We start from the raw sequence: 24,329 nt of genomic DNA on the forward strand, positions 1-24,329 counted from the left end.
GGGTTGCCGGTATCATTAACTGTCAAAGCCAACCTGGAACTTCCAGCCTGGCCTCTGGTCTTGTTTCACTTTTTCCCGCCCACTCCGCACACCCGCTGGGCGCCCCAACCCCCCTCTGTCCAAGATGGCCCGCCCCTTCCTTACTCTCACTGATTTTGTCCAATTAAAAGCAGCCTTCCCCAGTATCGCCACACGGTTGGTGAGTTGAAGTGTCCGTCGCGCTCCGGGGCGGGCGGAGCGACTTGACGGACGTGGAGACGGACCAGTGTTAGCGCGAGCGGACCGTGCGTGGCGTGCGCGGAGCGCTAGGCTGGAAGCGCTGGACCTGCGAGGTGTGTGCTGGCGGGTTGAACGGTGAGAGGCTCGGCGGCCATGGCTCCCAACGTTCCCGCGGCCGAACCGGCCCCAGAGTGCCCTAAAGGCATACGGGCCGTGCTGCTGGGACCGCCCGGAGCCGGCAAGGGTACCCAGGTGAGCTGCAGGGCCGGGCTTGGCAATGGAGCCGGTGGAACTCCAAGGTCAGGACGGCCGAGGTCCGGATCGCCCTGGAGCGGGACCGTGGCTCTAGGCCTGGGGAGGGGGTGGGGGTGTTGGTAAGGCCTTTGGGAGAGGGTGCAATTGGAGGTCGGGGAAGTCTGAGTTGGAATTAGAGTTCTGGAGGCACCTAGGCTTGAGGTGTCATGTTGGGGGATCAAAGGACTGATTTAGATCCTTTATAGGGTTAGAAGCTGAGAGGCTTTGAGCGGTAGGGTGAGCCTTGAGTTGAGGCATCGTGATTACATCTGAGCGGAGTCAGGGACCCCAGATTCCCTGCGATGTGGGGAGTGGATTGTCCAGGGTTATGTTCCAGGCACCCCGGGTAGGGGAACCTTGCTTGTAATGATTAATGACTAGGCGGAGGAGCATCTCCAGCACGTGGGGCAGAGTGGGAGCTGGCCTGTGCTGATTAGGAGCACTGAGAGAAGTGAGGTATGACCTGCCTGAGCCAGTTAAGTTGGGGGAATGGGAGAAGGTACTTCAATGTACAGGTAAGAAAACAAGCCCAGAGAGGTCAGGTCGCTTTCTGAAAATAGCAAAATTGACTTACTGCAGTCTCGAACCTCAGGCACCATGGGGCTCTAGGATAGATTGGAGTCTAAAGTTACCTGCTGCCTTAGCAGACTGTGGGTCCTCACTTGGTATTTGGGCTCTAATGGATCCATAGATCAGGGTTGGGATTTATGATCTCGTTTAAGATTTGGAAGCCCATAGGTTGGATTACCAATGTCCCCTTCCTGCCCAAGGTCCCTGGCATTGCCCCCCAGGCCACAAGTTCTTGCTTGTTCTTAGATTCTAAAGAGGGAGTTCCTGAAAGTCTGAGCGCCTAAGTGAATGGTGTTCTGGGGACAGCTCTGTGCCCACTTTTCCTAGCGCTTGAAAAGATCTCGTTTTACTCATTCTTGGGACCCCTCTGGCACCCAGAACATAATTTGGCACTTGATGGTGTTGGAAATGGATGAAGGACATAGATTAATGTGGGTGATGAGAAAGGAAGTCTGGAAGATTCAGCTCATTCCTGATAAATGCTTTTTGACTCTGGGCACTAGGTCAAGAACAACCACTTTTCCTTTTCTCTCTATAGCTGGGGCTGATTGATCCTTGGAACTTACTGTTCCCTAATCCTCTTGTCCTCAGTAACTGAAGTCTCCTCTTTCCTGTTGCCACCACCATTCATTATTAGGGAAACTGCTGCCTAGACTCTGAGTCTGCAAGTCCAGACTCTGCAGACTTTTGCTGTGAGTGACTGAGTATAAACAGGGTAGCTCAAATGCACCAATTATTTTTTCTTAGTTCATATGGAAGTTAATAATTTCAGTAGTTGCGTAATGAGCAACCCATCCCAGTGCTGAGACGAGGGTTTTACAGTCTAGCAAGCTTGGTAACTTGTGAGCCTAAATGTTCTCACCTGAAAAATGGCGATATCTATCTAACTTAAACATTTCATGAACACCAAACATTGAAGGTGGAGCAGTGAACAAGACTGATAGGGTCCTTACTCACGTAGACCAAAAAGTTGACAAGGATGTTGGAAGATCATATTATTAATATACATGTGTAAAGCACCCCCAGGTGCCTAGATGATCACCTGGCACATCGTAGGTGTTCAATAATTATTGACTCCCTCATCTTTTTTTTTTTTTTTTTTTTAATGTTTATTTTTGAGAGAGAGAGAGCAAGGGAGACAGAATCTGAAGCAGGCTCCAGGCTCTGAGCTGTCCGCACAGACCCCGACACGGGCTCGAACTCACAAACCGTGACATCGTGACCTAAGCTGAAGTCAGACACTTAACCGACTCAGCCACCCAGGTGCCCCTCCTTCGTCTTAATACCACATTTCCCTTCCCCCCAACTCGGATGTATTTCAGTGTAAAGGGTAACGTATTCAGGAAGTCTTGAAGAATTTTATACTTATGAGCTGATTTATAAGGGTGTGCGTATGTTGGGGCGTTGGTCAGAGAAGGCTTTGTGCAAGTAGAGGAGAGGTATTTGGGACTTGAGGAAACACAAGTTCTTTAACATCTGTACACCTTTCTTTTCATGGGTGGAAGTATAGGAATACTGGTGGTGGTAGCTTTATGGAGTTGAAAAAAACAACAGTGTTCACAAATCAGAGGTTGTGCAAAGTGGCAGCAGCATTTAGCCTACAGATACATCCTAACTTTTTTTTAATGAAGAGTTTGAATACCCAAAAGAAGAGGTGGCATAGTGGGTCCCCATGTATCCATTATCCAGCCCCAGCAACCATCAGCTGGTGGCCATTCCTTCTCCATCCACTTCTCTGCACAAAGTATTTTATTATTAAAAAAAATGTTTTTTTAACGTTTATTTATTTTTGAGAGAGAGAGACAAAGAGCACAAGAAGGGGAGAGGCAGAGAGAGAGGGAGACGCAGAATCCGAAGCAGGCTCCAGGCTCCGAGCTGCCAGCACAGAGCTGCTCGAACCCGCGAACCGTGAGATCATGACCTGAGCCGAAGTCAGACGCTTAACTGACTGAACCACCCAGGCGCCCCGTCTTCACAAAGTATTTTAAAGCAGCTCCCAGATCTCATAACCAGGGTGTGTTTCCTGTTTTCTCTGCCTGCCCCTGTGCACAGTTTTTTTCCATGTGTCCAACTTATACCCGTTCTTCATGGCCGGGCACGTGCAAGCAGTCAGCTGCCGTTGTGCAGGTCAGGCTCCGTCAGCTGTGTCCGTGCAGTGACACAACACCTCTCTAGGACCCACGCTCTTGTTCCCTTTTTACAGTTAGAGAACCGGAAGTTCCGAGAGACAGTCCTCTAGTTTACCTAGGAAGTAATTGGCAGGTCCTGCGTCCAAATGGCTCCAAAGCTCCTGCTCTTTCTGTTGCTGCCTCCTGCCCTGGGTTCGATTTTTCTCCTACCCTGTGCATGTGGTGTTTGATGGTTTTGGTGCTGGAGATGCAGAGAGCAGCCCTTGCCCCAAGAGGATACAATATACTAAAACAGTCCCCCTTTGCCTAGTTCTCTGACAGGCCCCGAGTCAAAGAAGTTACGTGTGTTATCTGATTTAATCCTACAACCCTAGGAGGTAGGTCCTGTTGTTATCCATGCCTTTTACTGATAAACTGAGGCCCATAAGCTGTATCTTACTCCCAGGATATCTATAAAGAAGTAGCAAAGGCAGCATTTGAACTCATGACGGATTCTTGAGCAGAGTCACCATCTTTCACTGTTGCTGTGAATCTAGGTGTCGAGGCAGAGATAAACACGCATGCAAACAATGCATACTAGTACAAAGTACCACGTGGGAAGTATCGGGTGAGTGACCCTGACAAACGCTAGGGTAGTTCAGGGTCACAAACGCTAGGGTAGTTCAAGAACCATAATTTGTTGAGAATATTCCATTCTTCCTCTTACCCTCTTAGTGACGTTGGTAATACTATCCCCAGTTTATAGATGAGAAAATAGTCTCGGAGAATCACCGGCCTGAGGTTACATGGTAAGTTAAGAGGCAGAGCTGAGATTCAAACACAGGTGTCTGTGCTTTTCAAAAAACTTTTTATTGAAGTATAATATACATGGAGAAAGGTACAAATACTACAAGTGAGCAGCTTGCTGAATTTTCAGTGTGAATTTTCACAATTACATTTGTGTAGCCTACATCCATATCAGGAAACATAATGGTGAAGTCCTTGTGCTCCCTTCCAGACACACACACACACACACACACACACACACACACACACACACATTTTCCCCCAGGACAGCCACTAAGGCTCTGTGGGTTGTTACTGTTATTTTCTAATAAGGCCACATAGTGTCATGGGTAAGAGCTGGGGCTTGCCTGCTCTGCTGTGGTGGTGGGCAGTTTAGCCTCTGAATTTCATTTATAAAATGCAGATAAAAATAGTTTCTTCCTCATGGGTTTGTTGTGTATTACACATACTAAATACAGTAGAACAACGCATGGAAAAATCGCTTGGCGTGTTGCAAACACTCAGAGTTAGCTAATGTTGATATGAGTCCTCATCAGAGGAAGAAGGGATAGTTGGGAGTACTTTTGGTGGCAGAAATATGCTCAGAATTTGCCTGCAGGGAAGGATAGAGCTTAGACCACTGGAGGAAAGAGAGAGGGCGTTCCTGCACAGAGAAGAGCCAAGGTCCTCAGAGATGCTTGTGTTATGTATTCGGTGTCATACATAGAGCCGCTGTTTACAGTGGTGCTGGACATACAGACAGGGGACTGTAGAGGTAAATTTGAAGAGCTTGGGAGGATTAGGACGTTTATTGTGGAGGACACTGAGTGCTAGGCTAAAATATTTGTAGTTTTTCCTCTGTGGCACTGAGGAGACATGGAAGGCATCTGAATGTGTGTGTGTGTTGGGGGGCTGGGGGCCATGCCCAGTAGTATTTTAGGAGATGATTACAACGGCTTATTCAGGAGCACTAGACCTGGGAGTGGGAAAGACTGCAGGCAGAAAGATAATTTCAAGGTGAGAAAACATGTGGGTTTGAGATTAAATCAGATCTCAGCAACTGATAGTTTCCCCTTTATTTCACTAAGTATCAAGGACTATGCTGAATGCTTTTGTATACATCATTTTTATTAAATCCCCGTAACAGCTCTGAAAGTAGATACTATTTGCACTCTAGTGATGAAGAAACTGAGGCCTTAAGAAGGCTGCATAACTTGTTCAAGGGGATACAATGAGGAGATTGTAGATCCTAGTTTCCAGCCCAGATCTGTACCACCAAAAACCCCATCTTGTGCCACTGCCCCAGGGCTTCTCAAAGGGTGCGTGGGAATCCCAGGGTGGTGCCTGAGAACCAGTCAGCCGTTAACTTTAAGGGTGGGCCTGCCTTGGTAATTTTAGCGTGTGCCCCAGATGACTGTGATAATACACTGGAAACAGAGAACATTAAACTGCCATGCTGTCTCCCTAGTGGTTTTAGCCCTTCTTATCCATGCACCCTGGAAGCCTACCCCCTCCCCAGCGGGGTTCTCGCAGAGGTGATGAGCCTATTTCTTGGTCCATGGCCAGTGAGACACAAGTGTCTCAGGGCTTCAGCAGCAAATGTGGTCCAGGGGCCAACAGCACAGCCAGGCCTGCAAGCTTCTTAAAAATGCAGATGCAGGGCGCCTGGGTGGCTCAGTCGGTTAAGCGTCCGACTTCAGCTCAGGTCATGATCTCGCGGTCCGTGAGTTCGAGCCCCGCGTCGGGCTCTGTGCTGACCGCTCAGAGCCTGGAGCCTGTTTCGGATTCTGTGTCTCCCTCTCTCTCTGACCCTCCCCCATTCATGCTCTGTCTCAAAAATAAATAAACGTTAAAAAAAAATTAAAAAAAAATGCAGATGCTCAACGGGGCGCCTGGGTGGCTCAGTCGGTTAAGCCTCCAACTTTGGCTCAGGTCATGATCTCACAGTTTGTGAGTTCCAGCCCTGTGTCAGACTATGTGCTGACAGCCGAGAGCCTCGAACCTGCTTCGGATTCTGTGTCTCCCTCTCTCTCTCTGCCCCTCTCCCGCTCGTGCTCTGTCTCGCTCTCTCTCAAAAAATAAACATTTAAAAAAATGCAGATGCTTAGGTCCTACCCTATATAATCAGAATCTGCCTTTTAGCAGCACCCCCAGGTGATTCAGAGTGGAAGCAGTACTCTAAAGCATAAGCTTGAAGTTGAGGGGCATATAATTCAGTTATTTCATCAGGCTGCTTCTGTCATTCGCAAGTAAAGAGTAATGCAAAAGGGAACGACTATGGAGAGAGGTCTTTTATTTATTGAATGCCTACTGTGTGTCTAATGTTTTCAGTGCTTCTTTCATTTTATCCTCACAACTGCCCAATGCAGCAGACATCCCCATTTGACTGGTGAGGAAACCGATGCTGAGAAGTTGAGTAACTGGCCCGAGGTCACACAGCTGTTGAGTGCCTTAGCCAGGATCCCTTTGTAAATCCGACTGATTCCACAGTCCATGCTCTTTGCAACCACACTGACTCCCGTGCAGCCAGCAGAGAATGAAGGAGTTATTCTTCTGCCTCACTTGTGTCTTCCTTCGTGGAGTGTTCTCCCACACAGCCACAGCTGCAGGATCCAGTCCTCTGGAACAGCACATAAAGAATCCCGCAGTTGGGGGAGGGGGGGGGATAAAAATAGAACAGGTTCTGTGATTACAGCTCTTCTCTGGTGTTTTCATCAGCCTTTCACCTTGAACAAGCCCGATCTCCAAAATGTTCCCCCAAGTTAATTTCAACAACCACGGAAAAGATTGGCAGAAAAGCTCAGTTCTCTGGGTCTGCGGCCACCACGCCAGCCTGGAGGACCAGGTTTTCCACTGCCAGAGGGTCCTGACCCTCATTGGTTTTCTGAAGGGTAGTTTTTAATGCCTTCTTCAGCTGGACTCCATTTGCTATGAAGTTGTTTCTTTGCTTGAACTGAATCAGTCCATGAATCACAAGAAAACTCCCAGTGAACTGGTTTGAATAAGAATCCAGCCATACTTATTTTATAAAAGAGTTGAACCAAAAAGCTAAGTGTTAAGCTTCTCGAACTGATTCTATTCCTTGTAAGTTCTGCGGTGGCGGGGGGGGGGGGGGTGCCACTACAACCAACATTGGACTGTCCAGAGTTGCTTCCGGTTCTCGTCTTTATTCTGACGTATTGTCCACCCAGCCAGGAGCTCATAGAAGACAGGGTCTGTATCTCTTGTTTTCCTGGCTGCCAGCAGGGTTCTTGGAAGAGGCATCAGTGTTTTCTTTTTGTATGAACGAACATGGAATTTGGGCAGGGGTTACAGTACCAGCTAGTTGAGTACTTACTATGTGCATATGCCATTTGATCCCATCAACCCAGTGATGGAGGTACAACTACTGTTTCCATTTAACTTAGAGGAAATTTGAAACTTAGCAAGGTAATACCATTTTTCTCGAGTTAACATGCCATCGGTGCCTGAAACCCAGGTATGTTGACTCTGAATCCTAAGCCTTTTTGTTTTTAACGTTTATTCATTTTTGAGAGACAGAGACCGTGTGAGCGAGGGAGGGGCAGAGGGAGAGTGAGACACAGAATCTGAAGCAGGCTCCAGGCTGTGAGCTGTCAGCACAGAGCTAATGCAGGGCTTGAACCCGCGAACCGCAAGATCATGACCTGAGCCAAAGTTGGATGCTTGACTGACTGAGCCACCCAGGCGCCCCTGAATCCCAAGCTCTTAACCAAAAGGCTATCCTGGGGGCGCCTGGGTGGCTCAGTCGGTTAAGCGTCCGACTTCAGCTCAGGTCACGATCTCACGGTCCGTGAGTTCGAGCCCCGCATCAGGCTCTGGGCTGACGGCTCAGAGCCTGGAGCCTGCTTCCGATTCTGTGTCTCCCTCTCTCTCTGCCCCTCCCCCATTCATGCTCTGTCTCTCTCTGTCTCAAAAATAAATAAACGTTAGGGGCACCTGGGTGGCGCAGTCGGTTAAGCGTCCGACTTCAGCCAGGTCACGATCTCGCGGTCCGTGAGTTCGAGCCCCGCATCAGGCTCTGGGCTGATGGCTCGGAGCCTGGAGCCTGTTTCCGATTCTGTGTCTCCCTCTCTCTCTGCCCCTCCCCCGTTCATGCTCTGTCTCTCTCTGTCCCAAAAATAAATAAAAAAAAAAAACGTTGAAAAAAAAATAAATAAACGTTAAAAAAACAAAACAAAACAAAAAAAAAAAAACAAAAGGCTATCCTGTCTCCTAAAACTACTATGTAAGTGTGTACTGTTTGCCAAATGCTCTTCTTATGCATCCTGTCTGATCCTCAGAGCTACTTTCTGAAATGGGGCCTTTTTGCCTGCATTTTAAACAGATGAGGAAACTGAGCCCCTGGGAGGTTAGTAACAGGAAAGGAGAAAAGCCAGATCTGCCTGGGGGAGACCTGCACTCCACCCTGCCCCAGCTGCCTCCCAGGCCCCTGGCCACAGTACTTGACATTCACACATTCATTCCTTTGGCAAATACTCATTCAACACATTATATGCCAGGCATTGTGCTGAGTGCTTTACATACATGAACTCCTTTAAACTTCACAGCAGCCGGGGTGCCTGGCTGGCTCAATTGGTAGAGTGTGCAATTCTCTGCAATTGGATATAGAGATTACTTACAAATAAAATCTTTGAAAAATAAAATAAAAATTGGGGCACCTGGGTGGCTCGCTCAGTTAAGCATCTGACTTCAGCTGAGGTCATGATCTCATGGTTCATGGGTTTGAGCCCCGTGTCAGGCCCTGTGCTGATCGCTCAGAGCCTGGAGCCCACTTCACATTCTGGGTCTCCCTCTCCCTCTGCCCCTCTCCCACTTACACTCTGTGTGTGTGTCTCTCTCTCTCTCTCAAAAATAAAACATTAAAAAAATTTTTTCGTTTAATAAATAAACATTAAAGGAAATTTAAAAAATAAGTAAAAATAAACTTCGCGTGTCCTGAAGGACTGGTACTGCTGTTTTTATTCTTCCCATTTATGAACTGAGGCCTTTGTGTCAGTAGTGTGTGTCTAGTGGAATTAGTGGCACTAGCAAATATTTATGACAGCTTCTTGTGTGCCAGTTGCAATTCTAAGTGCTTTACGTGCCTTACGTCATATAATTCCTATAACCCTCTAATCGTATGTTACGTATAGTACAAGGTGCTCTTATCCCCATTGTAGGTAAGGAAGTCAGCATTTGCCGGAGTTCACACACCCAGTGAGTGACAGGGCCAGGTTCACACCCAGGCAGTCTGATGCCACGGCCTGCAGTGTTAACCCTGTCTTGGGCTTTGTCTTCCCCTCCACAGGCACCCAAATTGGCTGAAAACTTCTGTGTCTGCCATTTGGCTACTGGGGACATGCTGAGGGCCATGGTGGCTTCTGGCTCAGAACTGGGAAAAAAGCTGAAGGCAACTATGGATGCCGGGAAACTGGTAGGTTCGGTGGTCCCAGTGAAGGTTGATATTCCTGCGTCTAGCTCTGCGCTGCCTGATTTGGTGGCCCCCGGCCACATGTGACCGTGGAGATTAATTTAGGCTTAATTTACCTGAAAATTCAGTTTCTCGGTCTCACTCTCCACACTTCAGATGTTCGTTAGCCAGCACAGGTGTAGAACGTTTCCATCACTGTAGAACGTTCTATCGGACAGCCCTGTGCTGTGGGGTGTTTTAACAAACCGGCACACTGTATGAATGTTTAGAGGAGCGAGTTTCTTGGTTCATTCTGAATTTGTGGCATGCATTTTATTCACCATATTCTTGAGGTTCCTTTGTTCTGACGCATTTTATAATACCCCCAAGTTTTAGAGCCAGAAATTAAACTGCCATCCTTAGGCCAGAGCTCAAGCATGTATCCAAGAGAGGACACGGGAAACCACAGAGTGTTTTAACTCTATTTTTGCGGCTCTGTGTTCCTGTGTCTCTAACAGAGGAGTTGCTTGGCGATTAACAGAAGTAATTTTTCCTACTTGGAGGATATAATAGCATTTTCTTAGGTTTTTAGTCCCGTTGATCTAATTGGACAATTACAAACTATTATCTACTAAATCTTCTTTGATTAGTGCCATAGATTAGTTGGAACTGAGTTATTCTGGGACCTGGCCTCTGGGAATCACCTTCAGAAGTCATTTTGTGGAGCACCTGGGTGACGTTGGTTAAGCGTCTGACTCGATTTTGGCTCAGGTCACCATCTCACAGTTTGTGAGATCGAGCCCCCACGTCCAGCTCTTCGCTGGCAGCGTAGAGCCTGCTTGAGATATACCACCCCACCACCCCTGCACATGTGCTCTCTCTCTCCCTCTATCAAAACAAATAAATAAATAGACATTTTTTTAAAAAAGTCATTTCATCCTTGGTCCTCTGGTCTTTTCATATCTTAGAATGTTCGTTAGGGAAGGCGCTGGGTTTTGCCTTTATCCCTGAGATACCTCCTGGTAGGCTTTGAGATTCGGTAGCCATATCCGGTGGTGCCCTGCCTGCCCACCTGCCCCTTTACTTCTAGCTCTTTCCCTTTGTGTTTGTGAAACCTTGAGTTAAGCTAGAAAGCCGAATATGTTGGACTTTGGGTCTTGGCAGAAGATCTTGTACTGAGAAAAAATTGGGATATCGCCATGAGATTACTTATCTCCAGCCTTTACTTAGTCACACAGCTTGTACTTTGTCCCCAAGTTCACAGCTGGTCCCGGGAGATAAGAGCATTAGCTACCAAGATGGGCAGCCTAGAACTGTGTACTGGTAGAGAACTTCTCTTTCTATGAAAGCTCAGAAGGAAAACCAGTTTTCAAAAGCTGGGAGGGGTCCTCATTGGGGCTTTTAGAGAGGCTTACAAGTCTGTTGGGCTGGAGCCTCACTTCCTTGGTTCTGACCCAGTCTTGCCAGTTCAGTGACCTTCTCTGATACCTCATGTCCAGGATGGCCTGGCCCACTTAACTGTTAGCCTAATGAGAACTGTGAAATGGAAGGTTGGTGTCTTTCTGCATTTTGGTCAACACCCTCCTCAGGTGAGCACTCAGCCATAAGCCCTCACCTTTTTTGTGCTTTGAGGACAACTGCTTGCTGATGAGCTATTATCTGATGGAAAGGATTCTTTTTCCTTTTTTTTAAGTTTATTTATTTTGAGAGAGAGAGAGAGAGGGAGAGAATATGTGAGTGGGGGAGGGGCAGAGAGAAAACCCCAAGCAGGCTCTGCGCTGTCAGCTCAGAGCCCGCAGCAGGGCTCGAACTCATGAACTGTGAGCTCATGGCCTGAGCCGAAGGCAAGAGTCAGACGTTTATTCAACTTAGCCACCCGAGTGCCCCAGATAGAAAGGATTCTGATTAATGTCTGGAGAGGGCCTCAGGGCCTAACACATGGAGTGCTTCTGTTCAGGTGACAGCGAGTGGGATCCTCTTCTTCACCGAGATTATGCAGGAAAATCTCAAGGGAAGAGAATGTGTATATGGCAGCCACAAAAATCACGAAACTGAATTTTCCAAATGGAGCCATTCCACATTTGCTCAGATTTTTGCTTCTCTGGGGCCACAAGAATATGCTGTTTAGTAATCAGGTTGTATAGACACAAACTAGTGGGCCTGGAGATGGGCTCATGTCATGTAATTAACAGATTTCAACCCATGGCTGTCTTGTTCTTGACTTCCAGGTGAGCGACGAAATGGTAGTGGAGCTCATTGAGAAGAATTTGGAGACCCCTCAGTGCAAAAATGGTTTTCTTCTAGATGGCTTCCCTCGGACTGTGAGGCAGGCAGAAATGGTGGGTGCCTTGCATTTTGTGTCACCATTGCATGAAGATGAAGGCTTGGCCCTTTATCTGTTAATTCCTTTGAGGGAAATGGCTCCAATCAAGCTCTGGTAGCTTAGGTGGGCCACATACTCTCTTACAGCTTGACAGCCTCATGGAGAAGAGGAAAGAGAAGCTTGACTCGGTGGTTGAATTCAGCATCCCAGACTCTCTGCTCATCCGAAGAATCACAGGAAGGTATTTGTCCTCTGAAGGTCCCTTCTGGTCCTGCCTCCTCAGAGCTTCGTCAGACCACCAGAGCTGCTCTTACCGGACCCCAGCCATGCAGCTTAATGCCATCTTAACATGCATTGGTCTTGTTTGGTGACATCCACTGATGTGGTGGCGTGGGATGGGGATATGTGGAAAGAAGAGCAAGGTATTTGAAATCAGACAGTGTCTCAGTCCTGTCACCTTTTCACTCCGGCCCTAGGCAAGTTTCCTAGCCTCTCCATGGCTGGTTCCTCCTACATAGAGTGGGGTTAATACCACCTGCTGCGAGAAACCGTGGTGCATTTTGCATACCACGAGGTGCACAGTTCAGAGCCTTGCTTACAGTAGGTGCTTCCAAAATACTACGCTCCTTACATGGTTACTTCCATTTCAGGGCTCTTTGAAATCTGCTTTCCATTGGAAGTTGCCATACCTGGCTGTAGGCTTTGTATTAATTGTGAAAATAATACGACCACCTATGCAAAGTTTAGGAAATGGAGGAACATTTTGCTCCTGGTACAGCCGTCTCAGCCAAAGGCACTATTTCTTTGTTACATGTTTTGTTTTAAAGTACTTGTTTCTTGGGGCACCTGGCTGGCTCAGTTGGTAGAGCATGCAGTTCTCGGTTCGAGCCCCACATTGGGTGCAGAGTTTACTTAAAAAGAAAAAAAAAGAATAAATAAAATCTTTAAAGTACTCGTTCTCAATATTGAACAGAGAAATGTTTCTGTTTCTGTTTCTGAACACATTTGCTCTGAAAGGTCGCCACTGCTTTAGGCTACAGTTTCCTCTACCCTATTTCACTGTCCACTCTGCCACCTGCTTCTCGCCTTCTAGAAATATGTGGGAAGCTCTCAGCCACTAATAGACCTCCCATTCTCATCTTTATTGTGGGCTATGGCTTTTATATCCCTTGTCATTTTATCGGAGTCTCAGGAAGATGGTCAGCCTACCAACTTGAACCAGACATCCGTAACCATTATTTTTAACTGCTGCACGGTATTTCACAGTAGATGAGCCATCATTTACTTAATTGTCTCCTTATTGTTGTACAGTTGTGGTTTTTCTAGATGTCTACTATTAAATTGATGCTGTGACCATCATAGTACATGTAAATGTTGGGGTTTAATTCGAGGGAAAATGCTTTCTTGTAAATTTTATGGCTTTGATTTCCTAATGAGGTTGGACATTCTTTCCATGCGTCTGCAGTCTGTATCTTCATGGAGAGAGGCAGACATGTAAACAGACAGCAGAGTGAGTGTTACAGGTGTTTTCCTGAGAGGCTTTATTAGATATGGTGGGATCCACCTTATATTAATTTTCTATCCAAATGTCTAGGTTTCACGTTTCTAGCTATTCCATAGGCGCCTTCAGTGCAGGAACTTTTGGGTTTTTGCATCCCCACTGGCACAGAGTAGACAAAGTTGATGCAGGCCTACAAGTGGTAAGGTTGATAGGAAGACACATTACCAGGGCTGGGGGGCCCTCATGTACAAAGCAGATGTTAGCAGTTGACCGTGGGGTCCTTTGCTTCAATCGGCCCAGCTTCCTGAGTGCCTGCTCTGTGTGCGGCACAGTACTAGACTCAGGGGCAGGGGACCAGGCAAGGGTACAGAAGAACAATATGCCCATCCCTGACCTCAGAGAGTCTATAAGCCATACATGGAACCCGAGCTGTTTAGCACAGTGGGTAGTCCTAAGGAGCGAGCCTGGGAGCAGGGAGGAAGGGCTTCATAGTGTCAACTTGACCTTCCTGGGTAGAGAGGATTTCAGTGGGGCTTTCTGGGAAGGGAGTAGAGGCAGGAATGAGTATAGGTTGCGGGAGAACGGGGCTAGTGGCAGAATGTCTGTCCAGAGTTGGAGGAATGATCTGGCGGGCTGAGTCGTAGAGTGAGCGCTATTAGAAAGGCAGGATAGGGCTTGACTGGGGAAGGTTTGCCAAAGTGAAGAAGAGGTAGATGCATCAGGAGTCTTGGGATGTTGGTTGGGTTTTTTTGTTGTTGTGTTTGTTTTTATTTGTTTGAGAGAGAGCGAGTGCAAGTGGAAGAGAGGCAGAGAGGGAGACAGGATCTGAAGCAGGCTCTGCGCTGACAGCAATGAGCCCAGTGTAGGGCTCGAACTCTCAAACCACGAGATCATGACCTGAGCCAAATTCAGATGCTCAACCGGCTGAGCAACCCAGACGCCCCCGTTAGTTGTTCTTAAGCTGTGAGGTGTGGCAGAAACAGCATTGTAAGAACATTAGTTTGGCCCTCGCATACAGGCTAAATTGGGGGAAAGGAGAAATGGACAAGACCCACCTAGGAACCTGATTCTGATCCACACGTGAAGTTACAGAAACTTTCAACTGGGGTTGGCTGGTGGGGAACAGAGATTCTGAACAAACTACAGGATTGTTGTAGAGGATGAAGAAGACTCAGTCTCTCAGTTTGGGGGTGAATGTTGTGATGTGACCCACTCCCTCACAGAGGAGGGGACAGGCCAGGCCAGAATGTAAAGGCGTTTTCTTTAAGTTCACTCTGGATCAATGGCAGAACTAGCACTAAAAGCCTGCTTTCTGCCTCCTAGTCTGCTACACTGATGGTTGGAAGGAAAAAAAGTCAGGATCTAGTCTGTTAAATACAGCCCTTATTTAAATGTGACATAAGGACCCCACTGTAAATATCTTTTTGATTAGCTCTGACCTCACTTCTGACAATTTTATGAATCAATACTTTATTTCTTGAATATGTATGGTTGGTGGATTTGGTTTTAACTTATTCAGTGTTGGCTCTCTAGTATCCTGATTATTCTACCAGTTGGCTCTCCTGATGTCTCAAGCCATCCCCATTTTGTGGATGAGAAAACAGGCATCTGAAGTGTCACACTCAAGGCAGCGGTGGCTCTAGAATCCCAGCCTTGATCCCCTCCACAGTGCCACCCCCACCTCTAGGTCAGGCTCAGTGGCTCTTAGAGCTGTTTTGGTTGGTCCTGAGACCAACCCCACTTTGAGAACTTGGACTTTCTTTTTTTTTTTTTTTTTTTTTTTTTAATTTTTTTTAAATTTTTTTTTAATGTTTATTTTTGAGACAGAGAGAGACAGAGCATGAACGGGGGAGGGTCAGAGAGAGAGGGAGACACAGAATCTGAAGCAGGCTCCAGGCTTCGAGCTGTCAGCACAGAGCCCAACGCAGGGCTCGAACTCACGGACCGTGAGATCGTGACCTGAGCCAAAGTCGGATGCTCAATCGTCTGAGCCACCCAGGCTCCTCCAGAACTTGGACTTTCTTTCATTTCCCCTCTGGGGAATAAGCCATGCATTCCCCTTAAAGTGAAGTCCATGTGCAGGGAAGGAACAGAGTGTTGTATGTAACTGGAGGGCTGGGGGAGTCCAAGTAAGAATAGAGATGTAGGCACGTGGGGAGGAAAAGCGTCGTGTGTGCTGCAGCCTGGCTGCTGTGTGCCTTGTGCTTTCCAGAAGGTGAAGAATCACGGTCCACGTCTCATGCCTGCAGCCCTTCCCAAAGGGAAAGCTGTAGCTGATACCAGTGGCCTCTCCCTGGGTCTCCCAATGGATGCCATTCCCCAGTGGAGGCAGCAGGGAACCTCTCCAGCGACTCCAGTGAAAGAGGGCCGGACCTCCTGTCACATGATAGCACATCCAGGCCACTCAGTAGACCTTCTTCACTCAGCCTCACCTTGCCCCCACCAATGTTGTAAATGGACCACTTGGCCCTTCAAAAGTGTGCTGTTGTTAAAATTCACTATTACATTTTACAAAGGTGTCTGCCCAGGCTTTGATAGTCTGACTCAGACTTACCTTCCCGACTCAGCTGATGTGGTGAGATATCAATCCCCTCAGCCATCAGAGTGGCTGGGCAGGCCTGGATTCTTCCGGAGGGGCAGGCACCCAAGTACTGTATATTTTTTTCTGCACTTGCCAAGAGGTGAAAAACGTTGGGAAGTTCTGGTTTAGCAGGCCTTCACAAGGAGAGCAGCCATCAGTTAAATAAGGAAGTCTTGGTTGGCACAAAATTGGGGAACCAGATAGGTGCTGGCTGCCAAGCAGTGTTTGGCCTGCCTTCTTCCCTTCTGAGGTTCTTGGGCTCCTGTGGCGTAGCCACTCCTGGTCAGGAACATGGTACAGATGGAGTGACCAGCTTGATTTTCAGTGCCAAATAAATGCTTATTCTTGGGCACCCCGTGACTGGTCGAGTCAGTGTGTCTCCTGGTGCCAGTATTCGTACTGCGCTCTGATGCTTGGGTTGCCTTTTATCTACACGATGCTGGAGGTGTGCTGCACCGACTAGTGGTGTTTGCACCTACAGGACACGTTGTTCCTGTTGCACCTACCTGCTTTTTATAACCAACTACGATAGAAAATACGGTTAGGTTCTCTGTCCTCTGTCCTCCCATAGCACTTTGCACAAATCTCGATTAAAGGATTATCGTATGTACTTTAGTTTTTTTCCCCATTGTCTCTCCCACTAAAGTAAGCACTGCTTGTGGTCAGGGATCTTGACTCGCTGCTCTGTAGCCCTAGATTCAGCGTGAGGCCTAAACCAGACTAAGCACTTAGCAAATAAATGTTTGTTGGGCGAATAGAATGAATGGCTGTGTGAGACCAGCACCGAGTTCCTGATGAGTTAGGCACTTAGGCCATCCTCGGCAGCCAGACACTCAATGACCATGTTAGGTCAGAGTAGAAAACGTAACTCCTTACGGTGTAAGCTCTCCTGGAAGCCCCGTTACCTTCCCAAGCAAGCGATGCCTACAGCTGGGTTCTGTGCTGGGCACAAGTCCTCACATCTGGCTTCTCTGTCACTGCTTGTCAACTTGGAGACCTCTGGGGTGCAGGGATACTTTCAGGCAACCTGACTCATGTTCATCTGCTGTCTTTCAGGCTGATTCACCCCCTGAGTGGCCGTTCCTACCACGAGGAATTCAACCCCCCAAAGGAACCCATGAAAGATGATGTATGTAAACTCAGGGCAGGAAATTGCCTTTTCTTTCCTTCCCCTCTCTTCCTTTCTTTCTGTTGTTGTTCTTTGTTCTTTCCATCATCCCTTTACTCCTGCCAATATTAATAACTTAACCATGCAAAGTAGCACTACTACGTAAATCACATGGGCTGTGGCTCATCTATCTAGACAGCGCCTCTCCAGATGGTTTATTGTTTGAGGTAGATACCAGCACCGGCTACTTCACAGTGCCCAGTTTATACCTGTCTTTTGTCCAGAGCAGCCCCTCTCTGGCATCTTGGTGGCCTAAACGGTCGACTAATCTCAGGAGAAGGCTGCTTGGAAGCCTGGAAGTAGAGCCAAGCTGGGAGAACAGTACTGAAGAGAAATGTGTTGGCTGGTCCTACTTCAGAAGAATATCTTCTTCTGGTGACTCTGCTGTATCCTACAGAATCAGACTATTTTGGCTGGATTAACGTTGCTGAGTTCTTATGACAGTCTTTAGTTGCTTAAAGATGTAAAAGGGAGGGTCTCGTCTATGTTCACAGTAACATTTGCCATAAATAGTCCATTTTGTCTGTTTTAGAACATGCAGTAGGAAGAATTTTCTGGGTTTGCCTTTGTCATTTGAGACAAGTTTGTCAGGTCATACAGGTTTCAAAGCCATAACGTCAGCTTAGTCACATTTCACAGGGTTGGGAATTCTGCCATTCACAGCTCTTTCTCGCTTCACCTGCCACTCTCAGAATGGTGATGGCCAAGACCCTAGTAAAAACACCAAACACTTTGGTGACTGAAGTTACAATTGCGTATTCTCCTGGTCCCAGGGGCCTCTGACTTGCCACTTCTGATCCTGGAAGCATTTTTCTTGAGGGTGAACAGCCTAAGCAGAAGCTGTGAGAGATAGGCCTTGCCCGTCTTGCTCCCTCAAACCCCTTTCCTCATGCTTGCTGTCTCAGGCTCCCCAACTTCTCTGGACGGGTTGGTCTGTTCCTGGAACCGGCTTGCCAGGAGTAGCAAAGTTCTTTATAGTTCTCTAGTGGGGGGGAATCTAGATTGTCTGTCTTTCTCTCTGATGGACTTGGGGATCAGACAGCATCGCAAATCGGCATCCGGCATCAGAGAAGGAAACCTTGCTAACAGTCCCAGACTTTCATTGCCCTCTTCCTGTTCTCAGATCACTGGGGAACCCTTGGTCCGCCGATCAGATGATAATGAGAAGGCCTTGAAAATTCGCCTGGAGGCCTACCACACTCAGACCACCCCACTGGTGGCGTATTACAGTAAACGAGGGATCCACTCTACCATCGACGCCACCCAGACCCCCGATGTCGTGTTCGCCAGCATCCTAGCGGCCTTCTCCAAAGCCACATGTAAAGACTTGGTTATGTTTATCTAACGTTGGGTCCAAAAAAGGAGTTTCTGTCTTCTTCCTATCCCTGTTGAGGGTGTGGTGGGGGTTGCAGAGCAGGCAGAGGGAAGCTTCCTCAGGCCAGAAAGAATACCATCTGATGTATTGATTAAAAAAGCACTTGCCTGATGTATCTTTAGTGTGTGTGCAACTCTCATCTCATCTGTCGTGTGTGTGTGTGTGTGTGTGTGTGTGTGTGTGTGTGTGTGTGTTGGTTTTAAGTACGTGGACACTCTTCTTTCTTTCTAAGATATAGACAAAGTTGCTTTATCAGCTGTTTGCTGCTTTAGCCATACTCTTGATTTTTTTTTTTTTAACCAAAGTAACTTAAGTCGGGTCTCTACCAGGCACCCCAGTTCTAAAACCTCATGGTATTTATTCCATCTCCAGTAACTGAGTGGAAGTCTGGGATCCCGTAAAGTACTGCCGGGCCAAAGTTCCTGATGGCAGATTGTTGGCGGACAGTTCCACTTGCTTTCTAGCCCCACAGTGGAAAGCCACCTGAGTCAGTGTGTGGCTGTGGATCGTTAATTTTGTCCCTAAATGGGAGGCAAAAGGCATTTACGTTACAGATTCCAGAAATTACTGGGAAAGGATATCACCATAGAAAGGTCCAAGCCAAGTCGGAATATTTTTGTGATCTGCATCACAGTGCTGTAAAGTAGGGATCATTTGGGACCTGTGTTTGAAAAGTGAATTGTTGCCAAAGAATGAAACCAAGCAGATGGTCCTTTTGAATTCAGACTGTCTTCTGAACATCCAGGCTGGGCATCTGAGAACAGCCAGTTCACTTCCCAAAGCGAGACCAGGGTAGGTTTGTTTGTTTTCATTTTTAATGTTCGCCTCGGTTTCCAAGTATGAACAAAACAGTAATTTGGAGGTGATCTATTCTTGGCCTCGTTTTTATTAGAATTTACTCAAACCTAGTCTCTCCAGGATATGAAACCCAAATCAGATGTGTCCCTTTTAAACTCAGACTCTCTCCCCTCCAGATCTAATCCTTCACCCCTGACTTCATGATGGTGGTAGCCACCAACTCCCCAAGAAAAGATCACCCAAAAATAAGACCACCTATGACAGTAACCGACTTGTATTCCTAACTTCAGCTTCTCAGCTATCAAGCATTTCCTGAGGTCCATGCTGTGCCTCTTGAGCTCTGGTTTGATTTGTGGCAGACAGATGAATTAATAGACTGTTAGGGGCCACAAAACAGTGGCCTCTGGAAAAGCCATTGGAAAACCAGGGGCAGGTCCAGTATATAATGCCACCTGCCCCAGCATAATCTGCCGACTTGGTGCATTGGGCTCTAGAGTCCCCGTCCCCATCTGACCTGAGTCTCCTGCTGTCTGTGGAACTGTCAGAGGGCTTGTCCCCTGTCCATCTGGAAGCTGGGCATGGGTATGTGGCCATCTTGCTTCCCTTTTGTCTAGTTCAAGTGAGTGCCTGCTAGCTGTGCTCTGCCTTGTTTCCCTGGCTGTCACCTAACCCCACCCATTCAGAACAGAAACCTAGTCTGTCACGGGGCATTTCTGGGAAGCATATGACTTCAAGGAAGAGGAGTGAAACCAAAACTATGAGCTGTGTCTGCGGGGGCCTGGAGTCCTCTGGGTGAGGGTGGCCTCATAGGCCTTGGAGTTGATTCCCCTTTCACTGGGGACAGTTGCAGGCACTCGGCCTCAAAGTTGAGGTCTTTGAATGTTTGCTAATTGGATGTGCATGATCCTTGCTCAAATATTTGTCACCCATCCGTATACATTCACATGTGCATATTTGGGCTGCTGATGAGACTAGATCCTGTGGGACACATAAGCCCTTTTGGGGCTGGTTAGGATTTAGAGTTTTGCTTCCTTTAATTACAGAGCCTTAACCTCGGCAGGCATGAGAGCTTTCTCCTGACAGAGAAATGTCCAGTGTTTGATGCATTTGGTTGCTGGGGCATGCATGCCAGCCTTCCCTGATATTTACTTGGTTTTTAAAAACCCATTTTGTTCTCTCTTGTTTCCTCTCTGTTTCAGCCTAGTAACAGAAGGCCAGGCGAGACTGCACCACTGCTCATCACCCCGCGGCGTGATCCCTGCTCTTAGGTGCTGGGCGGAGGGGAGGGGTGGTCAGGGTGAGGATGGAGAGGGAAGAGTGGTGAGGGCCCAAAAGGAGTAACAAAGAGCGGCAATGTGGTAGTGAGGCCGTCTCCTTGACACATAATAGAGGAGTCTGGAAGAGTACAGAGGAAGGGGGAGATTAAACTGATTAGAGTGTGTAAGTAGAAATAGGGAAGTGCAGTATTGTTTCTAAGAAATTGAAGTTTGATTTCCTGCACTCTTAGGCTGGCAGCCCATGAGGTTCTGAGATAAAAGTTGAAGTCTTAGGGCATTGGCTTTAAAAAATATTGTCACGAATCCACAGTAAATCAAACTGTTCTGTCTCTCCTAAAGCTTGGAACAGACAGGGTTTGACTGTTGACCCTGACCCTGGTTCCCCGCACCATGAGATCAAAAGATCATCTCCACATGGGAAAGAGATGGGGGGGGGGGGGGATGGGGTTCATGGGGGTGGTGTGCTCAGCCAATCAAGTTTACTGCAGTTGTGGGGAAGGCAGGGCTGGTCTCCCTCCTTGAGAGTGCACCACTGTTTACCAGGCCACCCGTTCTCACGGGTCAGCTCTCGGCAGCCACCCAGCATCCCTACACTCTTGCCATCTTCCATCCACAACGTGTGAAGGGACTCTTGTTAATAAATGAACAAGTGTCCTAAGCAACATCATCCAAAGACTGTCCTTACCATCCTCAAATCCTGTGACTGGGATCACTCGTCAGCACTGTGATGTATTATTTTCAATGAGGTGCCTTTCTTAACTGACCAAATGCTGCCTTGTTTGGCCACTAAATCAATAAAGTATGTTAAAAATTTGTATCCCATGTTGTGGCATTTTTTGAGAGGATCTGGGCTAGAAAGATGGCATTGAATTCTGAATCTGGCTTGGAAGCACCTTCTTGTCACTAGAAGTCACAAAACAGGGAGGTCCAAGTGTGTGCTCTTAGGATGAGCCGCACCCTCTTGAGCCTCAGTTCAGATGCAGGCTTTTCTTGCACCGGAGGACAGGGCAGCTTGGCTTAGTGGAGACGGCGCTGTGCCTGGAGCTCAGAGGATGTGCAGTGAATCCCGGCCAATCATTTACTCTGCTCCTGTTTCCTTGTCTGAAAAAAGAGAGGCGTGATGCCACCTTCTCAGACTTGTTGGCATTAAGTGAAGTTTATAAAAAGAAGCTTTGTGCTTGGTGGCTGGCACACAGCATGCTCTTGATAAATGTTAGTTGGATCTGAATAGATACAAAAATATCTGCTTCATGCCGGGCTAGATAATTGTTGAGTGGACAGTTGTCCACAGCCTAGAAAGCCAGTGCTTCTCATTCCTAGCCAGATTTTTGGCTCCCTCTTCAGCTGCCTCTTTAACACTCCTGGTTGCTTCTTTGTAAATCCATTTCTTCCTCAGCAAAAGTGCCAAAATGAAGCTTTCATGCTCTTTGGAAGGGCTGCCTTTGCCAGTGAGGTTTCTTTCTTTTCTTTCTTCTTTCTTTTTCTTTCTTCTTTCTTTCTTTTTTTCTTTCTTTCTTTCTCTCTTTTTTTTCTCTCTTTCTTCCTTTCTTTCTCTCTTTCTCTTTCTTTTCTTTCTTTCTCTCTTTCTCTTTCTTTCTTTCTTTCTTTCTTTCTTTCTTTCTTTCTTTCATTCTTTCGAAGTTTATTTGTTTTTGAGAAAGAGAGAGCATGAGCTGGGAGGGGCAGAGAGAAAGGATCCCAAGCAGGCTGCACTGTGGTGTCAGCACAGAGTCCAACACAGGGCTCGAGCTCACGAACTGCAAGATTGTGACCTGAGCCAAAATCAAGAGTCGGAAGCTTAACCAGCCCACACATCCTTGCTAGTGAGGTTTCTGAGAAGTGACTGCTGTTCCCCAAATCAGAGGAAGCTGTGCTGGAAACACCGCCATTCTTCAGGCTTTCTTGTTCCAGAGAGATCCAGAGTGGTCACAGGCATACTAAATCCTGCTTCCTGAGCCAGCTCCTCCCTCCACTTCACCACATCCCCACCTGTACAGTCATTTCAGGTGCCAACACGACTCATTTGCTCTGATGTTTTCGTTCCCTGAGCTGTTTAAATGTCCTGTGAAAGTATTCTTCCTTTCTTTGATCATCATGTAACAAACTGGGGGAAATATTTGTGAAACAGCCAGGAGACCACGTGGTATGGTTGAGAAGAATGGCCTGAGAGAAGACCACATCTTTAGGCTTCGTTTCCTCCTCTGGAAACCGATTGGACAAGGGAACCACTCCCCTGCCTGGAGCACCGGTGTCAGGCCAGGTACTGTGCACAGGCTGCAATAGCCACGACCTCGCTCCGTCCTCCCAGAGCATCTGGGGCAGTCGGAACTGTTGTCCTCCTATTTCAAGGTAAGGAAACCAAGACTCGGAGCAGCGAGGTCACACGGAAGAGGCCAAGTCGGCACTCGAAAAGCAGTCTCTGACGCCACAGTCTGTCCCCTTGACCTTGTTGCTGAAGCGATTTAGTGACCCGTGCAGCGCTCTGCAACAAGACGGGCCCCTCCAGGTGGGTTCTTGTTCACGGACTCTCACTGCCAGTCAAAGGACCCAGGGAATGTGTCTTAGGCTCTCGTGGGCACGGAACATTGCAGACAGAACAGAACGGAATGAAGAGCAACCGTGGCCCTCAGGAAGCCTCACCAGTCTTTCTTAGACTGCTAAATGAAGACAGATTCTGGCCGCACCTCCTCTGCCACGAGGCCTCGGGTGAGTTATCTCCTCATCGGTAGAACAGAAATGACCCTTGCCCCTCAGGTGTGCTGGCGACACTGGTGACCCGGATTCCCTGTGCACAGCACATGCCCAGGACATGACGATGGAGTTCAGAGAGAAAATGCAAGCATTGGCGACAGCTGTCATCTTCCTGACTTTCAGGAACCAGGCCAAGGACTCGTAAGCTAGGATCCACTAGAAGTCCGTGAACCCGTAAAACTGCCTGCAGAATTCTGTATTTTCATATTCTCGTGAGTACTCACGGGTTAACGTCTACTTAATGCTTACTGTATGATAGGTTCTGCATACACTATCTCACTCAGTAACCCTGTGGGAGTGAGTGCTGCTGTTACTTCCACGTGATGTCTGTGCATTTTGAGGTCCGCACATCTAGGAGTGACAGAAGCCGAGAGGGAGCCCATCGGCGGCTCCACAGCCCGGCCTCTTACCGCGGCTCCGTTGCTTTGACACGTTGCTGGGAGCAGGAAAAGACTCTCCAGGCACTCACGATGCAGAGGAGTCCACGAGCCATACATCTGAATGAAAGGAGAAGAAAGTCGAGGCCGTTTGCCAGTGTTGCCTCAGGTAAGACAGTTTTCTATTTCGTCCTTCCCTCGCTTCTCTGCTGTGGGTGCTGAAGCCCCAGTGCACTGGATTTGCAGAACTAGGAGCCACTCCTGTTCCAGAAGGCCAGAGGAGCAAGTTCCTGGGGGGAGAGAGGAGCCCGTTTTCCTGGCCAATGCCTTCTGGAAAGGGCTGCAGCAGGAGGGTGTCTGTACTGGTTCCACTTCACGGTCACTCCTTTCAGACCGTGGCTCCACACAGCTAGTGGCGTGGCATGATCATAACCCCGAGGGACCACTGCCCTGCTGGCATCTCAGGAACATGGCAGTTCTGTGCTTAGAGTCACGTGAGGCAATGGGACGATAAGGGCAAGAGCAGATCCTCTGCAGGTCACCCTCAGACTGAATAGATCTCCACTTTGGGGGTAAAATCACTAGGGGGCAAATCATCACATTGGATGGGGTCCCTTAAAGAAAGGCTTTGGGGACAGATTTCTCTGAGCTTAGAGCTAGGAGATCACTTACCTTCCTGTTCAGTTGGTGTGCATTCTTCTACTGGTAAGAAATGCTCCATTTTCTGCTGTTTTTCTCTTTGCCCTGGCTGTGAGGAAACCCCTTGTGTCTGATACTGTGCTTTTCCTCCG

At 47.8% G+C, this 24,329-nt stretch overlaps 1 protein-coding gene across 5 annotated transcripts; it reads left to right on the plus strand.

Moving 5' to 3' along the window:
- The first annotated feature begins 281 nt into the window (after window positions 1-281).
- AK2 (adenylate kinase 2) lies at window positions 282-20,625 on the plus strand. Of its 5 annotated transcripts, none has more exons than XM_049617554.1 (7): window positions 300-471; window positions 9,286-9,411; window positions 11,616-11,726; window positions 11,857-11,951; window positions 16,849-16,921; window positions 18,084-18,279; window positions 19,061-19,513. In XM_049617554.1, the coding sequence occupies exons 1-7, from the start codon at window positions 373-375 to the stop codon at window positions 19,129-19,131; spliced, it is 771 nt and encodes a 256-aa protein (XP_049473511.1). In that variant the 5' UTR covers window positions 300-372; the 3' UTR covers window positions 19,132-19,513. The 5 variants fall into 5 exon arrangements, with proteins under 5 accessions (XP_049473512.1, XP_049473511.1, XP_049473509.1 ...); XM_049617552.1 differs by lacking the exon at window positions 19,061-19,513 and adding an exon at window positions 20,333-20,625 and having other exon boundaries at window positions 302-471; XM_049617551.1 differs by having other exon boundaries at window positions 305-471; window positions 18,084-19,513.
- Window positions 20,626-24,329: the final 3,704 nt, after the last annotated feature.

The sequence above is a fragment of the Panthera uncia genome (assembly GCF_023721935.1).
Source record: "Panthera uncia isolate 11264 chromosome C1 unlocalized genomic scaffold, Puncia_PCG_1.0 HiC_scaffold_4, whole genome shotgun sequence".
NCBI classification, from domain to species: domain Eukaryota; kingdom Metazoa; phylum Chordata; class Mammalia; order Carnivora; family Felidae; genus Panthera; species Panthera uncia.